The 21,816-nt window shown below is 56.8% G+C and overlaps 2 protein-coding genes across 2 annotated transcripts; both read left to right on the plus strand.

Annotated features, from left to right (window-relative positions):
* The first annotated feature begins 1,662 nt into the window (after nucleotides 1-1,662).
* Nucleotides 1,663-12,002, plus strand: LOC120674927 (mitogen-activated protein kinase kinase kinase 18-like). The gene is made up of 2 exons (XM_039956024.1): nucleotides 1,663-3,250; nucleotides 11,913-12,002. Exons 1-2 carry the CDS (start codon nucleotides 1,943-1,945, stop codon nucleotides 12,000-12,002), a joined length of 1,398 nt encoding a protein of 465 aa, XP_039811958.1. The 5' UTR covers nucleotides 1,663-1,942.
* Nucleotides 12,003-15,523: 3,521 nt separating this feature from the next.
* On the plus strand, nucleotides 15,524-16,885 carry LOC120674928 (mitogen-activated protein kinase kinase kinase 17-like). The gene has a single exon (XM_039956025.1). The coding sequence runs from the start codon at nucleotides 15,524-15,526 to the stop codon at nucleotides 16,883-16,885; it is 1,362 nt and encodes a 453-aa protein (XP_039811959.1).
* Nucleotides 16,886-21,816: the final 4,931 nt, after the last annotated feature.

Below are 21,816 nucleotides of genomic sequence, written 5' to 3' on the forward strand. Positions count from 1 at the left end.
CGATACCTCAGATCTACTCATGAAGCAAGCACACAAGAACACTCGAGGATTTAGAGTGGTTCGGGCCGCCGGAGCGTAATACCCTACGTCCACTGAGAGTAGTATTGCTCTTGTGTCTGTGGATGAGTCTATCCTCTGCCTCCCAGTCCTCTTTTGGATTTGAGTCATTCTCTAACGGGCGTCTCCCTTTTATAGCGCAAGGGGGACGCGTACACATGCGTTGGACCCCGACAGGCGGGCCCAACAAAGATGTATAGAATACCACGAAAAAGACTTTAATGGTGCTCCAGTGGTTGAGAATCTCTTCGCCGGATACGCTTCATCGCGCTGTAGACTCTCTGACCGAGGGGGGGCCTTCACCTGTCCCATCGACGAGGCGCCCATTGAGGCGGTGTAGGTTGCGGCGTAGATTGTTGCATCTACCGCGTAGGGGTTATTATACTCCGTCGCCGAGCTGTCGTGTCTAACTGGTGTTGCAGACTGACGAGCGTGGCGTGGGCGGCGCCAGAGGCTGTACTGTGCACCTTGGTAACGCGCGGTCAATAGTACAGCCTGGCAAAAGTCACATTGGGCTCTGCTGTGGCAGAGCGCACTTCATCTCCCGTATTAATGCGGTAGGTGGGCGAGTCTTCCAGTGAAGCCTCGCGGCCGCGCATGTGTCCGTACCTGTGGACACGTGGCGGCTCTGGACCCCCCAGACTGGGTGTCTATCCCCCCCCCCCCCCCCCCCCCCCGCTGAGAGGTCCGGATAGCATATGGGGGCCCGGGACCCCGTGGGAGGTCCCGGACCCCCGGCTGTTTTGCCTGAGCGCTCTTTTTTCCGGGATACGCGGCGTCACCGGACCTTTTCCTAGCAAAGAACGGATCTGGGGCCGCTGACCGGGTGAGAAGGGCTTCGGACCGCGGGGGTCCGGCTGCTCAGGCCGTCAGCATGTAGTTTCAAGGATAACTACGAGGCTCTCGCCTAGACACAGCAACACCTCTGGGACACGTGGTGACACCGGACCCGTCCCCTAGCGCAGTGGCGGAGCTGCAGCTTCTCGTCGGGGTCCGCCGACCCTGACGAATTTTGTAAAACCCAATGGAAATCACTGTTCACACATGTTAATAGTGCTCGATGACCCCGATGTTTAATAGATAGGACCCCGGTGAACTTGTGGCCTGGCTTCGCCCTTGCCCTAGCGGGAAGCGGGTCCAGGACCGTTGGTCCGGTGAGATGGAGTCGGACCCCAAGGGTCCGACTGCTCAGCTCCTTAGGGCGTAGTTACGGATAACCACGCGAGTCTTGACACAGCAAGAGGGGTACCTTAGTCCAGAGGTACCGACAGATGCCATTAGAAAAACGCAGCATGTTTGCAGCTACAAAAATCAGGAAACAAAAGATGATGCATGTGCCGTCAGGGTGACGCGGGCGCGGCAGGGGTTGACGCCCGCGGCGGCAAACCCAGCCGGCCAGGCAGGCAGCTGTGGGGGAGGCCGGGACGGGCCAGGCGCGGAGGCGCTGGCCCTCGTTAACCAGCCGCACGAGTCGCGCCCGCCCGCGCCGCGCGTTCCCACCCACAGACGCGGAAGAGCTCGCACCGCACGCCTTCCAATTGCCGCGCGTGGGCGGGACGCACGACCCACGCCTTTCGCCTTGCCCATTTCCTAATCCCTCACCCCCACCCAACTGGAGCCTTTGACGCACACCAAACACCCTCCTCTTAGCTAAGCTAATCGCACCCCACCCAAATTAAACTCCGAGTCGTCTTCTCCTCCCTACGCCCCCTTTGTGTGTGTACTCCTATATATAAACGCTCGCCAGTCACCCACACCTTCTCAATCCCAGCTCGAGGCCAAACGAAAAGACCACCACCAGCACAACCAACCATCGGAGGAGCAGCAAGCAAGCAAGCGAGCGAGCAACTAACCAACCACAAGGAAAGGAAGGAAGGAAGAAGGCATGGCGGCGATCGACGTGACGAGCGGCCACTGGAGGAGGCTCCGCACGCTGGGCCGTGGCGCGTCGGGCGCCGTGGTGTCCCTCGCGGCGGACGCCGCGTCGGGGGAGCTGTTCGCGGTCAAGTCGGCGGCCGCGGGCGCCGCGGCGGAGGCGCTGAGGCGGGAGCGCGGGGTGCTGGCGGGGCTGCGCTCGCCCCACGTCGTGCGCTGCGCCGGCGCCGCCGAGGGCGCCGACGGCTCCTACCAGCTCTTCCTCGAGTACGCCCCCGGCGGGTCGCTCGCCGACGAGGCGGCCCGGAATGGGGGCGCCCTCGGGGAGCGCGCCGTCCGGGCGTACGCGGCCGACGTCCTCGGCGGGTTGGCCTACCTCCACGGGCGCTCCGTCGTGCACGGGGACGTCAAGGCGCGGAACGTGGTGATCGGCGCCGACGGGCGCGCCAAGCTCGCCGACTTCGGGTGCGCGCGGGCGCCCGGCGCCGCGCGCCGCGCGATCGGCGGCACGCCGGCGTTCATGGCGCCCGAGGTGGCGCGCGGGGAGGACCAGGGCCCCGCCGCCGACGTCTGGGCGCTCGGGTGCACGGTCGTGGAGATGGCCACCGGCCGCGCCCCGTGGGGCGACGCGGACGACGTCCTCGCCGCGCTCCACCGGATCGGGTACACGGACGCCGTGCCGGAGGTGCCGCGGTGGCTGTCCGCGGAGGCCAAGGACTTCCTGGCCCGCTGCTTCGCGAGGGACGCCGCCGACCGGCCGGCCGCGGCGCAGCTCCTGGAGCACCCGTTCGTGGCATTCGCCGGCGCCGACGACAAGGCCCGGTGGGTGTCCCCCAAGAGCACGCTGGACGCCGCGTTCTGGGAGTCGGAGTCCGACGACGAGGCGGACGAGATGCCGGAGGGCGGCGCAGCGGACAGGATCAAGTCGCTGGCGTTCCCCGTCTCGGGCTTCCCCGACTGGGACTGCGAGGAAGGCTGGATCGACGTGCTCGGCGAGCAGCAGCAGAGCGAGGCCCAGGTGGCGCGCGGCGCGCCAAGCAAGGTGTCGGGCGTCGCGGCGGTGCCAGCTGGGGGCATGGCTGTCGGCGGCGGCGGATGCAGTGATGAACTGGAAACAGAGGAGGACGTGCCGTTCGGTGGCGATGCTCCTGCAGCCGATGCTTCAGTTGGGCGCCAGAGCAAACGCTGCCCGGGTTCAGACTGTCGTGTAGGAGCACTGCCACTTCAGCTAGTGCTTTGCTGTAACGGAGTTACTGATGATGAAATAAAATTATGGCTTGCCACAAAATCCGATGTGCTGCCCCGCTTAATTCCCCAGGTTCATACTCAGCTCACGCTTAATTTTCCCGTCTGTCCGCGAGGCAGGCCACGATCGGTTCCACACACAACACTCGCGCGTGCAACGGTGGAAATAATTTACCACAGTAACGCCGGTGTTAGGTTTAGGACAAATTTTTGCCGTGCTGCTCGATTTGGTTTCCTCCTATTCACACCTGCTGCTCTGCTTCCGGGTAATTTTGATCAGGTTCTGCGAAGACAGAACACGTTCTGTTCCACAGCCAACTCGAAAAGATTCTCTAAAAGATTCTCTACCCTACTTTAGAAATAGAGATTTTGATTGCTAAATGGTTATTCAAATATAGTCATTCTTAATTCCATATTTCTCGCTAGAAAATGATTTTTATGAAGAAGACTCTTCAAATAATAATTTATAGAGTGAAATCTATAAAAAATCTTAGAGATGCTCTAACAGTCGAACACACAATGACAAAACATAAAGAAAACTACTTCAGTAACTGCGCCGCAAAGAACTGTCCGGGCATAGCATAACTGGGTTTATTCGAGAACTCCACGGCACGGACGCTGGAGATTCGAGAACGCCTGGGTTTATTCCATCCGCTGCGCGTTTTGTTCCAGTCCACCGCTTCTGGACCACGAAGGCGAAACTGGCGGTGGCCGGCTTCCGATCCCCGGACCGGGCACGACAGGGAGGCCCGCTGGCGTCAGCCTTCACGCACGCAGGCACCAGCAGGTCCACTAAACTGACCGCGGCGCGGCGAGGCCGGCCGAAAACCACCGTGCTCGGGAAAACCGTCGACCACGAGCGGCGCCGGGCGGCCGGGGCGTCGGCTGGACGGCTGGGAGGGAGAAAAAAAAAGGAAACAACACACTTGCTGGCTGGCTTGCATCCGCGGTACGTCGAGCATCTGCCCCTTTCGACGGAGAACGGACAAACTGGGGGTGGATGATACGCCGCGGGGGGCCATCCACGCCGTCCCGCGGCGGCCCCTGGCCGTGTTTGGATGCAACCACGAAAACTTTTGCACTAAAAGACGAATGCCCGTATGTAATACTAAATGAAGTCTATTTGTAAAACCTTTTTAGGAATGAGTATAAATTTTCGAGACGAATCTAATGAGCCAAGTTTCATCGTGATTGGCTACAGTGATGCTACAGTAACTGCGCTCAATTATCCTCTAATCGTGCGGTCAAAGGCCTCATTAGATAGAGCAACTGCTACAGCACCATAGTTATGGAGGTAATTTTGTAATTAGACTTTATTTAATACCCCTAATTAGTGGTCAAAGCATCGTTTCTCTCTCATCAAAACATTTTCACATCTAAACCAAACATGGCCACGCACGCACGCACGGACGGCGGCGCCCTGACGGGATGCGGCCCCGGGTGGTGCGCGCACGTACGAGTACGTCGGTGCGCGCGTGAGGTCACGCGGATGGGGCCGGCGGCACGGCGTCGCGCCGGCTGACGCGGCCCCCGCGTCACGGGCTCCGTCACGGCGCACTACGGATGCGCGGATCCTCACCGTGCGCGGTCAGACCGCGGGGCGGCACCGCAATGATTAGGCTCCCTCCGCGGCGACCGTAGCGGTCAGCGTAGCTGCCGCCGCCGCCCGCCGGCCCGCGGAGATTATCCGGCCGGGGCCGTCCCGTACGGGGCGCAAGCGACGCGTGTCGAGGCGATCGCGCCACGAGGTTGGCCGTCGAGACAGTTAGGGTCAACCGGTCAAGAAGGGTCAGCCGGCCCGGCGCGTCCCGAGCTCCTGAGGATGGCAGCATGGCACTGGCAGGTGTCCGGTGTCGCGTGCCTGCCAGGGACTAGTCGTCGTGCCAGACCAATATACTCCTAGAGTACTCCGTATCTCCGTCACCAAGTTTTTTTGTGTGCTAGCGTGTGCCGTTTCTCGGCCGCGCGTGCTACAGTTGGTCAGCGTCTTATTGGGCCACAGGGGATAAGAGGAGGGAAGACACCAGAGCCTGGATGGAGTTGGAGTCCACGGGAGAGTGCATTTGGAGGGTCGTGACCGCCAGCTCGCGCCACGGCGGAGTCCACAGCTTTCGGCTGCCTCCCCCTCCGGTCTCCGCCTGGCCTCGCCACTTTGTGCCTTCCTGCCGCTTTCTCGTCAACTTTCGGGCGCAAGTAGGCGCTCGAGATTTGAGTTCTAGAACTGTTGTGGGGATTTTCAGGGGTACCCACAGCCGGGTGGCGGAGCGCACCCGCCTATTCCCAGTGAGGGAGTACTCGGGGAAGTACTAGGCGATGGGGCTAGATCTACGCTGAGATTGGGACTCAGGAACACACGATTTAGAGTGGTTCGGGCCGCCGGAGCGTAATACCCTACGTCCACTGGGAGATGTATTGTCTTGGTTGTGTGAATGAATCTATCCTCTGCTGGTCTTGGCTCTTACCCAGCCTGAGGTTTTCTAACGGCGCTCTCCCCTTTTATAGATCAAAGGGGGGGCGGATACATAGAACGTTGATGCCCCGACAGGTGGGCCCAACGTGACTGTGGCTACAGTGGTAGCGAATCTTTCCTTCGATATGCGTACTGCTGCTCTTCTGACACAGGGGGTCTTCTCTTGTCCCGTCAGCGAGGCGCCCGTTGGAGTAGCGTAGCTTGCGGCGTGGCCTGCTGAGGCTATTATGTAGCGTCATAATGGGTGAAGCCGAGCCGTCGTATCCGACTGTTACGGCAGACTGGCAGACGCGGCATGGGCGGCGCCATCGGCTCCACTGCCTTGGTAATACGCGATCAATAGTGCCCCCTGGTCAGTCAAACGCCTCGGCTTCCACTATATCAAAGTGGACGTCCACCTACCGCAATAAATGCGAAGGTAGGTGGACCTCAATATGGAGACCAAGGGCCTCATACACGTGTCGGCCCCGGACCACCCTGAGGCGGGGCGTCCAAACTTTCCCTTGGAGAGGGGTCCGGTTGCTATCCAGGACCCTATGAGGGGTCCGGGACCCCGCGGGGGTCCGGATTCCTTGGGAGGTCCGGAGCCCTGGCTGCTTGCGCTTGAGCGCCTGTTTTTCCTGGGACACGTGGCGTTCCCAGACCTTCCCCGGCCGTGGAACAGGTCCGGACCTTTGTCGGGAGGACAGGACTTCGGACTGCAGGGGTCCGGCTGTTTGGTTGTAGTCAAGGATGACTACAAAGGCTCTTGCCTAGTCACAGCAAGAGGGGGTACCCCAGTCCTGGGGTACCGACAGTGGCCCCCGGGCCCACCTCGGGAGAGGTCCGAACCCGCGGGTGGGGCCACCACCGTGATGTGTTCCTACGCAACTTGATTGCGTTGGTGTGCTCTTGGAGAGAGTGGGCATCCCGGACCCCTGAGGCCGGTATGCTTTGTTGCCTGGTTTAGGTACTAGAGTGCTCTCCACGGGGCGACGAAGGTGTAGGCTTAGGGTACGGAACCAAGCTAAGCGGCTACACGGACTTCGGATCGCTCAGGGGGTAGCACTACTTCCCGGACCCGGCTTTTGTCGACCGGGGCGAGCGGTCTCCGCCGGAGCGGGCCACCGGAGTGGACTTGGAGCGACCGGGGCGAGCGGTCTCCGCCGGAGCGGGCCACCGGAGTGGACTTGGAGCGACCGGGGCGAGCGGTCTCCGCCGGAGCGGGCCACCGGAGTGGACTTGGAGCGACCGTGGCGAGCGGTCTCCGCCGGAGCGGGCCACCGGAGTGGACTTGGAGCGACCGGGGCGAGCGGTCTCCGCCGGAGCGGGCCACCGGAGTGGACTTGGAGCGACCGTGGCGAGCGGTCTCCGCCGGAGCGGGCCACCGGAGTGGACTTGGAGCGACCGGGGCGAGCGGTCTCCGCCGGAGCGGGCCACCGGAGTGGACTTGGAGCGACCGTGGCGAGCGGTCTCCGCCGGAGCGGGCCACCGGAGTGGACTTGGAGCGACCGTGGCGAGCGGTCTCCGCCGGAGCGGCCGTTGCTGACAATCCGATGAAGCATGTTACCGGACCTCATAGTAAGGTGCAAAGAAACCAAGCCTTATACTAGAAGAGAGCCCGGGACCTCTAAAGTCAGCAGTCCTGGATACTAGAGTACTTGTAACAGGGTAGTGAAGTACGTAAACTTAGGGTATATTACCAGGCTAAGCCACGCGGAGCTTCTCTACCCCAGGATACAAATACCACTTCTCCAGAGCAGGTCCCTAGGGGTCCGGACTGCCTTCCAGCTAGAAGGGGTGTCTTCACCTGACCACAAGCCAGCAACTCAACTTGGATTGTTAGCAACAATGGTAAAGACTCTGTTTGGGAGGAAGAAATGGTCAACCGAAAAAACAGCCATCCAGAATGAATGAATGTAACCGGGGTGGAGCCTAGATAAGGTCAAGAAAGAAAATCTCCTTTATCATTGTGGTTATCACGGTATACATCAGAGGTCGGGATTACGAGGTCGGACCTCCACCGCTCCGGACCGCTTTTGCCTGTTTGTGTGATAGGGCCAGAGGCCGGGTTTACAAGGTCGGACCTTAACCGCTCTGGACACACACATAGACACCACGCTATTACAAAGGAGAAATTCTCTTATTCCTTTCTTAGGAGTAACCTACGGCTGCATGCTATACAGCGTGTTCTTTGGAGGTGAAGGCACCTTGGACGTGCCTGAACCGCATCATCCAGGATCACCTCGGGAGCTCGGGGGGCCCCTCCTTGCCTAAGAGCTGTCACATGCTTACATGGCATGAGACAAATTCTTTGGCCTTGAATGGAAGAGGCCCCCTCCCCCTGCCGTCGCCGTTGCCGATGGAAACCAGAACCCTTGCGCAGCAGATGGACCGGTGCGACGCGTGGAGAAGTGCGGTCGTTCGCCGGCTTGTCCTTGGTGCTAGCGCCAAGGGCCCCCGCGCGAGGTGGCGGGGTCCTGCCTGCAGCAGCACCGAGCAACGCTGAGGTGGATCTCCGGTGCTGCTGCGGCAGGAGGTCTCAGTCAACTTCCTCCGGGATGGCTGTCGGCTCTAGGCCCCAAGTTGAGAGAAAGCCTTGAGCCGACGTCATGCCATCGCAGAGGGGGCGTGGCCGTTGCTTGAGAGAAAACCTTGAGTCGACGTAGGAGCGGCGGCGCGCAGCGGCGCCTCCGCTGCATGCTGCTACGCCGGCTCTGAGGTGTCGCGGTGGCGACACACAGCAGACGCCGCTGCCGTGCGCCGCCGCACCGAGGTCGTCGGAGCGCCGGTGCCATAGCATGCGGAGTGAGTGTGCCTTCCTTCATCTTCAAGTTTGCCGTTGCAGAGGGAGAACGCAGCCCAGAGGCCTGAAGATCCAGCCAACGCCTGTCTTCCCCACGGACGGCGCCAAAATGTTGTGGGGATTTTCAGGGGTACCCACAGCCGGGTGGCGGAGCGCACCCGCCTATTCCCAGTGAGGGAGTACTCGGGGAAGTACTAGGCGATGGGGCTAGATCTACGCTGAGATTGGGACTCAGGAACACACGATTTAGAGTGGTTCGGGCCGCCGGAGCGTAATACCCTACGTCCACTGGGAGATGTATTGTCTTGGTTGTGCGAATGAATCTATCCTCTGCTGGTCTTGGCTCTTACCCAGCCTGAGGTTTTCTAACGGCGCTCTCCCCTTTTATAGATCAAAGGGGGGGGCGGATACATAGAACGTTGATGCCCCGACAGGTGGGCCCAACGTGACTGTGGCTACAGTGGTAGCGAATCTTTCCTTCGATATGCGTACTGCTGCTCTTCTGACACAGGGGGTCTTCTCTTGTCCCGTCAGCGAGGCGCCCGTTGGAGTAGCGTAGCTTGCGGCGTGGCCTGCTGAGGCTATTATGTAGCGTCATAATGGGTGAAGCCGAGCCGTCGTATCCGACTGTTACGGCAGACTGGCAGACGCGGCATGGGCGGCGCCATCGGCTCCACTGCCTTGGTAATACGCGATCAATAGTGCCCCCTGGTCAGTCAAACGCCTCGGCTTCCACTATATCAAAGTGGACGTCCACCTACCGCAATAAATGCGAAGGTAGGTGGACCTCAATATGGAGACCAAGGGCCTCATACACGTGTCGGCCCCGGACCACCCTGAGGCGGGGCGTCCAAACTTTCCCTTGGAGAGGGGTCCGGTTGCTATCCAGGACCCTATGAGGGGTCCGGGACCCCGCGGGGGTCCGGATTCCTTGGGAGGTCCGGAGCCCTGGCTGCTTGCGCTTGAGCGCCTGTTTTTCCTGGGACACGTGGCGTTCCCAGACCTTCCCCGGCCGTGGAACAGGTCCGGACCTTTGTCGGGAGGACAGGACTTCGGACTGCAGGGGTCCGGCTGTTTGGTTGTAGTCAAGGATGACTACAAAGGCTCTTGCCTAGTCACAGCAAGAGGGGGTACCCCAGTCCTGGGGTACCGACAAGAACGTTTTGATCTATCCACCTGGTGGGCGACGGCATCCCGGGTTCTAGAGAGGTCCAGAACATTTGGCCCCTCACTGGATGAGGTTGTCTTCCTGAGATTATTGGAAGGTGAATTGAAGGTTCAGTGAGGTCAACGGCTTGGAATGTTCCAGGGCGCAAGACGGATGCGATGGCGACTGCGTTTGTGTCTAGAAGCGCAAGAGCTTAACGCAAAAGGATTAAGCGAGACCGCGAGAGGACTCCGGATTCGTTTACTTCGGGCGAGCTCCGCCCAACTCAGCGTCCACGCAGGCGCTCCGGTGGCATCAAACTAGAGATTCCGGTGGAACATTCGGTGGTCAAGGTCTGTTTAGATCCCACATTTTTACATCAAAAAATGTCATGTCGAATATTTGAACACATGCATAGAGTACTAAATAAAATCTATTTATAAAACTTTTTTGCGCGGATGGGCTGTAAATCGCGAGACGAATCTAATGAGCCTATTTATTCCATGATTTGTAACAGTGATGCTACCATAACCATCCGCTAATTATTGATTAATCATGAATTAATTATCATTATTAGATTCGTCTCGCGATTTACAATCCATATGTACAAAAAAATTAATAAATAAACTACATTTAGTATTTCAAATTATCAAGATTCCACGTCCAAAATTAGTACTATCTCTCTATCTCCAAACATCTGTGCACTCCGCCGCCTAGAGATGGCCATTTGGCCCGATAGCCATGGGGCCCGAAGCCCGGCCCATATTAGCCCGACCCGAGCACGGCACGGGCCCGAATATTATTGGGCTCAGGCCGGCACGGGCACGATAGCCGGGCCGTGCCTGGGCCTCACTGTCAGCCCATGGACGCGTCCAGGCACGGCCCGAAATAGGGCGGCCCGATCGGTCTGATGGGTAGCACGATAGGCCCGTTTAAATCAATTTCGGGTCGTGCCTGGACCGGCACTTCAGCCCATGGGCAAGCACGGCACGACATGTTAATATTTTCGTGCTTAAGCGGGTCGTGCCAAATGGGCCTTGCTTAGACGGGCCCGTGCCGGGCCGCCCGTTTGGCCACCTATACCGCCGCCTAGCCAGCGCAGGAGCAGCATTCGGTTTGGTGATCAAACTCGCGCTACGGACAGTGCCAGCGGTACACGTGTTCAGTGTCTCGGTGTACGTTTCGGTGCACAGCCAACCGGCGGCCCACCATTAGGGGCCGTTTGGTTCCCAAAATTTTTTGCCATAATTTTTTGCCTCTTTTTTTGACATATGAATGGAGTATTAAATATAGATAAACGACAAAACTAATTGCACGGTTTGGATGTACACGACGAGACGAATCTTTTGAGTCTAATTAGGGCATGATTAGCCATAAGTGATACAGTAACACATATATGCTAATGGTGCGGTTAAAGGTCTCAAAAGATTCGTCTCGCGATTTTCAAGCGAGTTCTGAAATTAGTTTTTAAATTAGTGTAAAAAAATTCTTTCGACATCTAGTCAAACAATCAATTTGACAACCAAAAACTTTTATTTTGGGAACTAAACGGTGCCTTAATGTGCCGGCACAGCACTGTACCCTTTTTTTATTTGTCGAAGTTAACACTGTACTAGTAGGCCTTTGCAGGTTGACATTACTCCTGTCCTTATTGGCGCTGCCCCCCCCCCCCCCCACCAAACAGAAGTCAAAGCCGTCGTAGAGGGGCGCCATAAACTCGCTACTGACCTAAAGCGAGCACAATGTAAACGCCGCCCATGCCACAGCGACCATCTTATAATCTCGACAGTTCCGGCCGCCTCCTGGCGTTTTCATTCTAATCCTACAGCTGTGCGTTGTCTTCTTGTTGCGCTCATGCTCCGGACCTCCCCGTCCACTGCTTTTTTTAAAGAAAAAAAAGGCCGCCAAAACTCTAAAAAGCTCCAGACACGGCCAGTATCCTCCCCGGCTGAGTCCACTCGGGCGGCGCAACGTGTAGCGCTCCTCCGCCAAGAGCGAGACCACGGGCTCACCATCGCCGCCTGCCCGCCTCGCCTCCGGTTCAGCCTGTGATCCGGTCATCCGGACACCTGTCGAGGCTGCAGCCGTGACAGGTAATGCAAGTGGGGAGGGCCCATCAAAAGGCGGCCGCCAACTCGATCGCCAGCGAACGCACCTGCACAGCAGCACAGGTGGCGAAGCACGGGTGTGTTGTTTAGAGTAGAACAGAGCTCGATGCTTTGTGGTTGTGCTTGGGTTTTGGGCCCTATTTGGTTCGCGCTGCTTTCGTAGCGTGTTAGTGAATAGTGAATAGTGACATTTTGATCGTTAATTACGGTGTCAAACAAAATCAGTTTACAAAACTAACTTCAGAACCCTGCGCCAGTGATCCTGAAGAATCTAATAAGATCTTTGACCGCGCGATTAAAGGATGGTCACCGTAGCATCACTGTAGCAAATCATCAATTAATTACTTTTATTAGATTCGTCACGAAAAGTTACACTCATTACTAAAAAGATTTTGTAAATAGACTTTATTTAGTACTTCATGCATGCGAGATTTTCTTTTCGGAAAACATATGTGATAGTTTTGTTGCCGAACCAAACAAGACCTAGGTCTTTTGGATCTGTCACGCACCTGTCGAGAATTTGTGCGGAGATGCGAGGAGGATCATCGTTTCGCTGGCAAGGGGGGAGGAGCTTATCATCATGACGTGATTGGAGCGGAGGTGTTTCCTTTGATTGTGGAGTTTTGTGCGGATTAAGGTTTGTCAGGACTCCCAGTCTGATGCCATCTTCAGAACAAGTGAACCACACTGCATGCTTGGTTCCAGGCTTCTGGCGAGGTGGTCCTAGCTGTAGTGGTTTGGATTGTACCGGATCATATTAGGAGCCTTTTCATTTTTACAGCTAATAATCAGCATTATTATGCTTTTCACCTTGGTCTTGCGGTCCCATAAAATTAAGAGAGAGCACTAAAATCATTATTGCGCTTTGGTCAGTTCGTTCTACAAGTATAGTCGTATGGAGCATTACCGTTTAGCTTGTTCCTACATTATACTCCGTATTTTCTGTTGCGAACGCTGCCAAACTCCTGTGTTCCAAACTGGCTAGTTCGTGACTGAACCTACGTGTCGACAGATGGCTCCTGTTTTGGCACTTGTCCCTTCTGGAAGTTGCAATACCCAAACTGAACTTACGTATCCATCCTGTCAAGCTCAACTCAAACCGAAGGGGATCGCGGCAGACCAGGTGGGAGAGTCTCCAACCGCCAGCGCCGCCTGCCGCTCGCCGTCGAAGAAATGGGAACACGAGCCCGCGGACCGGTCGCACGGCCGAACGCTCGGGCGACGTGTGCAGCGGCGCCGAACTGTCCGCGGCCTCGCCGTGTCGCCGTCAGGCTGGCCAGGCGCGGCGCCGAGGCTGCGGCCCGGCGGGGTACGTCGTACGTGTACCGCCGCCCCGTCCCGTCGCAGCGCGCCACGCGTGGCAGCATGGGACGCCACCGGCGTCGCAGCACGGCCGGCGGTAGCGTCGCACGGCCGAGTAAGCTTTTGGAACGCATCCGTGCGCGGGGGCGTGGCTGCACGTGCTCTCGCTCCGTTTGTCTCTTTCCGCCTCCCGTTCTTTTGGGCGTGCGGGGCCGGCGCCGCCGACAACCGTCGGTTCGGCCTGCTGATGTCTCGAGAGCCGTAACTCTTTCTAGAAATGTTGTTAGGGCTGTTTGGAACCAGACGAAGGCATCGATTCGGCACGGCCCACTGCTTTATGACGTTCTACATCAAGCAAAGTATGGTTTCCAGAAGGAGAGGGGAAGACTTTGAAAGCTTATTTAAAAAAAAAAAGACTTTGAAAGGGAGCACGATGGCCTGCCACTTGTCCATGGGGGCAGCCGCAACGGGCAATCTCCATGCCAGCTGACGGCATCAGACACCTTTGGCTGACGAACAGCAACGGTGGCAGCGCGGGCAACGTGGCCGCTAGAGGACGCACCACTTGGGAGCCGCAGCACGCAGGTCCGTGGCTGTCGCAAAATCATTAACCATCCCGTCTGCCCGGACGGCATCACGTTTTGGGCCGTGTTTGGATGAGTTTTTTTTTTCTGCGAAGGGGAAGATATATTAAATTGAGGAACAGTACAACCCCTTTTTTATATAAAGGACCCTGAAGAAAAAAAATTACAAAAGAGTCCGAAGAGCTCCTATTCGTCTTCCTCTTCTCATAGATCCCGTTTGTTGAACTGAGCTCCGATTCGCCTGCACCAGGACCAAAATTGAAGCACCCACTTCCAGATCCACCGCCGGCAGCCTCCAGAACTTGGAAAAGCCGCAAGAACCACCACCTCAGACCTCCTGTCGAGATGGATTTGAGCCATTGAAAGGATATCAGTGAGCTCACCGTCGGGGGAAGAGGAAGAGCAAGCTCCAGCAACTCGACATCACCAGAGCAAAGGGTGGCGCTGCCTCCTCCCACCGGAATCAGCAGCCCACCAGAGATTCCGCAGCCGACAACTCTGACCCGGAAAGAGAAGCTCACGGGGGAGCACAGCAGATCCCTCCCCAACGCAAAGAGAAGGACCACGGGGAGGATCAGTGACTTGGCCAAAAGATCGTCGAGGTCGACGGCAAGACTGCTGTCGTCGTCGGCGAAGACTTGCGAAGCAGGGGAAGGACGTTCCCTTCTCGCACAAAAAGAGGAAGTCACTGACCTCCCGAAGATCTCACCGAGGATGAAGCCGTACTCGTCGCCATCACCGGAGATCACTCTTATTCGCCAACAGGGGAGCACCATCACGGTCTCTACCCCCCGCAACCGTAGCTGCACCGTCGTCGCCGACGGCAAGCAAACCGAAGGTCTAGCTAAAAAACTATCTAACCTATATACATCCGCACGGCGATTCACTGGCTCGCCTCCCTCTCCGGCGCCGTATCGGCCACCGGAGAGGAAGGGAGCCGACGAAATCGCCGCCGGAACCCTACCTCGCCGTCGTTTTTTACAAAAAGACGAATGCATGCATAGAGTACTAAACGAAGTTTATTTGCGAAACCTTTTCACGTATGAGTGTAATTTTTCGAGACGAATCTAATGAGCCAAGTTCCACCATGATCGGCTACAGTGATACTACAGTAACCACACCTAATCATCCTCTAATCATACGGTCAAATGCCTCATTAGATACAGTACTGCTACAGTGCCATAATTGTGGAGATGGTTTTGTAGTTAGACTTTATTTCATGCCCCTAATTAGTAGTCAAAGAACCGAAAAGTTTTCATGAAAACTTTTTCACCATCAACCAAACACGGCCTTGAGTTTTGGCACGTCATGCTGTGACTGTTCAACTTTGTCCCTCCCCAAGGTCAAATGATGATCCCTTGCCTCAACCTCAATGATGAAATGGTAGTAAAGGACCGAGCCATGATACTTGCTCAACCTACAATTAACTTTGCCGGGCGATTACACTTGGACCGGGAGAAATTGCTGGCGGCCAGTCCTTCGCGCCAATGCTCCCGCGCCCAGAACAAAACCGGGACGAAATTCCCCCACGTGCTCCGCGCCACCAGCCCCCAGCCACGTTCCCTATCACCCCGAGCGCAGCTCTTCCCAGCCGGTCAATTCCCAGGCCGCGTGGGGGCCCACACGCCAGTCTCCACTCCGTCTCCGTCGCTCCCCGTCGCATGCTTTCCACACCAGGAACCGGCGGATCGCTGCTGCTACGGAATCGTGTACGGAGATATCAGCCGAGGCCGAGCGAGAGCCACCACCAGTCCACCACACGCCACGCGGAGCGCGCGGACACGGATGTGCTCCGCTCTCGGCACCCGCCTTATAAATACGCGCGCTCCACTTCAAACAAGCGGGCAAAATCGCAGTGACAAATCGGGCGGGCCAACTGATTCGAACAAACGAGCGCCGAGAAAGCAACAGAGAGGGAAAGACAGAGAGAGGGAGGGAGCCGGAGCGGCCATGGCGACAGCGGTCAGCGGCCGGTGGGCGCGCGTCCGCACGCTGGGCCGCGGCGCGTCGGGCGCGGTGGTCTCGCTCGCCGCCGACGCGGCCTCGGGCGCGCTCTTCGCCGTCAAGTCCGCCGCGGCGGGCGCCGCCGGGGCGGAGCAGCTGCGGCGCGAGGGGGCCATCCTCTCCGCGCTCCGCTCGCCGCACGTCCTCCCCTGCCTCGGCTTCCGCGCCGCCGCCGAGGCCGGGGGCGAGTGCCAGCTCTTCCTCGAGTTCGCGCCGGGGGGCTCCCTCGCCGACGTCGCGGCCAGGGGCGGCGGCGGGCGGCTGGGCGAGCGCGCCGTCCGGGCGTACGCGGCGGACGTGGCCAGGGGCCTGGCGTACCTCCACGGGCGCTCGCTCGTGCACGGCGACGTCAAGGCCGCCAACGTCGTGGTCGGCGCCGACGGCCGCGCCAAGCTCGCGGACTTCGGGTGCGCCAGGGCGGCGGGGTCCGCGCGCCCCATCGGCGGCACGCCGGCGTTCATGGCGCCCGAGGTGGCGCGCGGGGAGGAGCAGGGCCCCGCCGCCGACGTCTGGGCGCTGGGGTGCACCGTCCTGGAGCTGGCCACGGGGCGCGCCCCGTGGAGCGACCTGGGCGACCTCCTCGCGGCCGTGCACCGGATCGGGTACACGGACGCCGCGCCGGAGGTGCCCGCGTGGATGTCCGCGGAGGCCAGGGACTTCCTGGCCCGGTGCTTCGCGAGGAACCCGCGCGACCGGTGGGCGGCGGCGCAGCTCCTGGAGCACCCGTTCCTGGCGTCCGCCGGGAAGGCAGAGGAGGTCGCGGCGGAATGGGTGTCCCCCAAGAGCACGCTGGACGCGGCGCTCTGGGAGTCCGACTCCGACGACGAGGGCGACGTGCCGGAGAGCCCCGCCCGGAGAATCAAGGAATTGGCGGGCGCCTGCTCGGCCTTGCCCGACTGGGATTCCGACGAGGGCGACTGGATCCAGGTGCTCGACGAGCAATGTCAGGCCTGCGATCCGGAGGCGGCCAAGGAGATGGCCGGCGAAGACAAGTGCCAGCTGCTGAGCGAAGCATCGGAAACGGAGGTTGGTTTCATCGACGCCGATGCAGAGGGCGATGTTGATCCCGAGTGTTCCGTAGCTCTAGGATCATTAGCTGCTCCGTCAGCTGGGCAGCTGCAGCAGGAAGAGCCGTGTAGCGGTTCTTGGACTGATCCATCTGTATTTGCTGTTGCGACCTGTTACAGAATTGAAATGTCAGAGCCATATTTACTGCCAAAATGTCTCATTTTTCCTCCGTCCTCTGATCTACAATTCGCTCCGCTAGACCTGATGACTATCCGATTCACATTGTTCTACGAAATCTAGAACTGCCGGACACCTTGCGCGATGCGACGATTCGTTGTTCTAGAGCAGACCGACGCGCGAAGCTGTGACCAGTGATTGGGGATGTCCGGGGAGTATATCCCCTCCCCTGCCCACGGGGCCATGCTAAAAGCAGTGGCTCGATCAAACCGGTAAAGGCTGTTTGGAAGCGTCTCAACTGGGGTCTTTCTGGCCAATGCATCTCGTCCTTTCTAGGCATGGCACATCTCCTGCCGTCTGCCGAACTCCGTCCACAAATTCTCAGCAATTTGCGCACGTTCGCCGCACGATTCCGATGCCGAGCTGATAACGATGAAGCAAAGCTCGGTCGAAATGGCGTCCGAGTCCGAGCTAGCGAAGCGGGGGACTCCTTCCTTCCTACTACTTCCTTTGTTTCAAATTATAGGTTGTTTGGCTTTTTCAACTCTAAATTTGATCACTCGTCTTATTTAAAAATTTATGCAAAATATCACTTCTTTTGTTGTGAATTGTTTTATCAATACAAGTTTTTCAAGAGTGACTTAAATTTGACTATATTTATATAATTTTTTTAAATAAAACAAATGGTCAAATTTGAAGTTAAAAAATCAAACAATCTATGATTTAAAATGGAGGGAGTACCAGACTACCAGTGGACGGATCGATCCGGGTCTCGTGACAGTGGCTGCTGGCGAGCTAGCGGTGGACGGATCGATCCGGGTCTCGTGACGGTGGCTGCTGCTGGCGAGCTAGCGAAGATTTTACTCCCACCTTGTCCGGATAAGTCTGGGCGTATTGGCACGCGCGCGGCCTGATGCGCAGGTGACGGCCAAGTGGCGGCGCCTTCCGAACTTGGTGGCGGTGCGCCTGCTCCGGAGGCAAATATAGAAAACGAAGCTGGCGTACACGTTTGATGCCTGTTCGGCACACGTGGAAGCGGGTACGGGTGAGGTCTCTCGCGCTCGGACAAATCCCCAAGGTTTCCTCACCGCGACACGCGTCCCTCCCCGGGCTCCTTGGAGAGCTAGCTAGCTCTTCCGTGAAACTTCTGCGTGGCGTGCTCCATTCTTTCTACCAGCAGCACAACGGCACAAGTGAGTAGTAGCGAGGCTGCTAGTAGTAGACCGACCTCAGCTCTTGCGTCAGCTAAAACTGATCTGTTGTACTCGACGGTGTTTTTGCTCACCATGGAATAGCTGCTGTTTTCTTTTCACGACAAGATAGAGGTCTCAGACAAACAACTTCTTGCATTTTGGAATTCCGTTTGTCGCTGAATCTTTGAGCCCGTTTAGTTTCCAAAAATTTTTGGGTGCTACAGTAAGTGACAATGTTTGACCACTAATTAGGAGTATTAAATGTGAATAACTGACAAAAACACATTCCACAATCCCCGGGTGAAATTACGAGACAAATCTTTTAAGCCTTATTGGACCATGATTGGACAATATCGTGCTACAGTAACCAACCTCTAATGACGGATTAATTAGTCTTAATAGATTCATCTCGTGATTTTCCGTCCATCCATGTAATTAGTTTTATAATTAATCTATATTTAATATTTCTAATTAGTAGTCAAACGTTGTCCAAAAAATTTCACCCAAAAAATTTTAGGAACTAAACTGTCCCTTTGTGCGCCGACCTAGCTACCGCTACCGTTCCATCTTTGCGGTCAGCAGGCGCTGAGGTCACCGCCATCTACCAGCGCCGGAAATTCGGTGGCCTACACGGCGGCCTCGAGAGGCGTCAGCAACCTTGCTGTGCGCCAACTAACGGAGCACCTCACACAGCTCGACCCTGGCTCCCTTTTATCTTTGGGTGCGAAACACCAAGAGAGGGGGGATGCGTCGTGGCGCACTAGTTTAAAAATAGTACTCCTCTGGAACCCTACGCCGGTGAAAGCTCGGGAGGGCAACTGGGCGAGGCGCCCGACTGCGTCTGTGTGCGTTTGGTACTTGTTACTCCCTCCGTCCCAAAATATATACTCTCTGTTCTAAATTATAAGTCATTCCAAAAATCTTGGAGAATTAAAATTTTCTAAATTTGACCAAAGTTATACAATACGATAATAACATTTACGATACCAATTAACTATTATTAGATTCTTTGTTAGTTATATTTTTATAGTATACCTATTTGATGTCCTAAATCTTTGTATTTCTCTCTATAATTTTGGTCAAATTTTGAAATAGTTTGACTCTCCAAGATTCTTGGAATGACTTATAATTTAAAACGGAGGGAGTACAATTTTAGGGTTTAAAATTTGTCCCACAAAAAATACAACTTTGATCTAGCAACCACAAAAGACAAAAATCTCCGGAAACTTCTCATACAAAAGACAAGTCAATGTCTAGATTTTTCTTACAAAAGACAAAATGTGTTTTGGTAATTTCACATCTTTTATTTGTTTGTGTGTTTGACTTTAGAATTGTATTTATTTTGGGACGGAGGGAGTAGTAGGTGGCGCGCGCCCAACTGCACGGGTCAAACATTCCATGGCCGGGGGAAACGATCTTCCTGCTCGACCCGCCGGGGGTTTGACCTGCGTTACCGCGAGGCGGTTGTTGGGCAGCAAGGATCGTGTGCAGAGGTCAGCCGGTAGCGGTCGATGGGCGCCTCTTCTCACTGATTGCGTCACACTCGCTAAGACTGCAGCCGCGAACTGTACGCTGCCGGCCGTGCGATCAGTTTGCGGCTAGATCACCCGTTTAAGGGGTTGTTTGGTTCCAGAGAAAGTCTCTGGAACTTTTTAGTATTTAGAAGTATTAAATAAAAATTAATTATAAAACTAACTGCAGAATCCTGGGGCTAAATTGTGAGACAAATCTAATGAGGTATATTAATCTATGATTAGCGGATGGTCACTGTAGCATCACTGTAGCAAATTATGTATTAATTAGGCTCATTAGATTCGTCTTGCGAAAAAGCACTCAGCTGTCAAAAAACATTTATAAATAGATTTTATTTAATACTATAAAATAGTAAGATTATTTTTGATGTGATAGAGACTTCTGAAAAAAATTTGATTCCAAACAGGGCCTAAATTCGCTTCGATTTCACCTCTTTTTTTGTCTGTCCTTTTCTCTGGGGCCGAAAATGGAGTTTATTATTTGGATTCGCCTGCAAACGTGGCCGCCGGATGATGTCTGAGCACGTGTCGCCGGACTCCGCCGCTGGAGAAGGTCGAAGCATTGGGCGACGGCGACGGGCAGGAGCGACCGTCCGTGATGCCGCGAGGCGATCCTGCGGCGTCGGCGAACCCGGTGACGCCCGCGGTGACGTACCAGGCCCGCCGGCGGGCCGCCAGCCGCCAGCCGCCAGGCGAGGTCTTTCTTTCGTCCGGCCTTCCTCCGATCAGATACCACCGGCACTCGGGGCACTCCGGCCGGATAGGTGGTCATCTCGACTGGCCTACTCTACTCCTGTGTAGTGTAGTGATGCCTGCTGTAGAGAGGTTCCTGCATATCAGCATGTGCGTCCGAGCTTGGATAAACTTGCCGCCGACTGGCCACTGGGAGAGTGAGGAGCGTAGTATAAAAATCCTGGCTGGAGAACAGAGGAGAGGCGACGCCGGGGGTCGCTGTCGGGGGTCGGTTTGGCGTGCCAAACTGCCGCTTCCGCTCGCCGCCGCCGCCGCGCGCTGGGCGTTCGCGCCAGCGCTGACGCCGCCTCGACCCGCTCCGAAAAGTCACGGGAAGAAAAGAAAAGAAAAAAAGAAAAATTCTTTCAAAAAAGAACAAAAAAAAACAGGGGAAGGGGAGAGGAACGGGCGAACGGCGAAGAGAAACCCGTGCTGTTTGTTTCCCTGCACAGATGGTAAACGTTTTGCTGTTCGATCGCCTGACAGCGACGTCTACGTGTACGCATGCACCCAGATCCAGTGCGGAGTGCACGTGCACCAGCCGCCAGGATCCGAGCAGCAGGATACGCTGTATCGCGTCGCGATTTCAGCTCGTGCGAGACCGTGGACCGTTCCTCTGTTTCTGGTTTGTTTTCTGAACTGGTTCTTCTCAGGCTCGGGGTCAATTCAACTCCGTCCGAAACGCAAGCGATCGGGGACCGGACCGGGTTAGTTTGGCCTGCCCTTTTGATTGAGAGTTGGTAGCGCGGAGATGTCGCCGCACTGCAGCGGCGGAGTCCCGCGGCACGTGCTTATATAGCTGAGAGGTTTTTTGCCCTTCGTTTTTTTAGACGGTTGACGAGTAGCGATCGATGCCAGTGAGACCAGACCAGATCAGCTCACGTCTATAGTAGGTTAGGTTAGTGGTAGCTTTGCAGGTAGAGCGTGCTGCGCTCTGCTAATCTCGGTCATGCGGAATGAATGAAGGCGGGCACATGCCCGATTCGCCAGCTCGAAGCACGTGCCGGATCCATCGCACTCGAAGCGTCGAACCGGTACGCTCGGCCTAACTGGGACCGTAAATTTAAAGACCTTAATTTTGGAACGGATTGATGAGAGTCATAGCACGCCGGGAACTAGACCGCGTGCCATTGGTTAGAAGCGGAGTAGATGCTCGTTCGTCCAGGCGGAACAAGACATGCTTGCTCATCATCGGGGTCGGTCAGCTCCGATTGGATATCGGATGACGACGCATCGTCGCGCCTCGTCGCGTCGACGGCCCGGCCGCGTCCGGCCGAGGAAGATCAGATCGGTGATCGGAGAGCATCGGTGATCGGAGAGCCACGACTCGATGCCCGCGTCCCACCACGTGTGCGTCGCCTCGTGGCGGGTTTCGAGACGCATGGGCCGGCCGGTCGCTCTCGCCGGCGCCGGCAACCGCCGAACCGGCGGACGGTGGTGTAGCAGGGCACGCGCGCGCGCGCGCGAACTACGCGTGACACGACGCCGCTTCGCGCGGGGCCTGTGACATCCGCACATGAGCGCGAGATCGCGTGCTGCCCCCAGAGCAGCGGGGCCTAGTCTTCACGTTTGTTTTCGTTGTTCGCGTCACGGGCCC

Source organism: Panicum virgatum, chromosome 5N (genome assembly GCF_016808335.1).
Source record: "Panicum virgatum strain AP13 chromosome 5N, P.virgatum_v5, whole genome shotgun sequence".
In the NCBI taxonomy this organism is placed as follows: Eukaryota; Viridiplantae; Streptophyta; class Magnoliopsida; order Poales; family Poaceae; genus Panicum; species Panicum virgatum.

Excerpts from the sequence above, each read along its gene's own strand:
- LOC120674927 (XM_039956024.1), top strand. The coding sequence starts at position 1,943 with ATGGCGGCGATCGACGTGACGAGCGGCCACTGGAGGAGGCTCCGCACG. Across the intron at positions 3,251-11,912 it reads TGCCCCGCTTAATTCCCCAG|TTTACAAAACTAACTTCAGA; the intron begins GTTCATACTCAG and ends AAACAAAATCAG.
- LOC120674928 (XM_039956025.1), top strand. The coding sequence starts at position 15,524 with ATGGCGACAGCGGTCAGCGGCCGGTGGGCGCGCGTCCGCACGCTGGGC.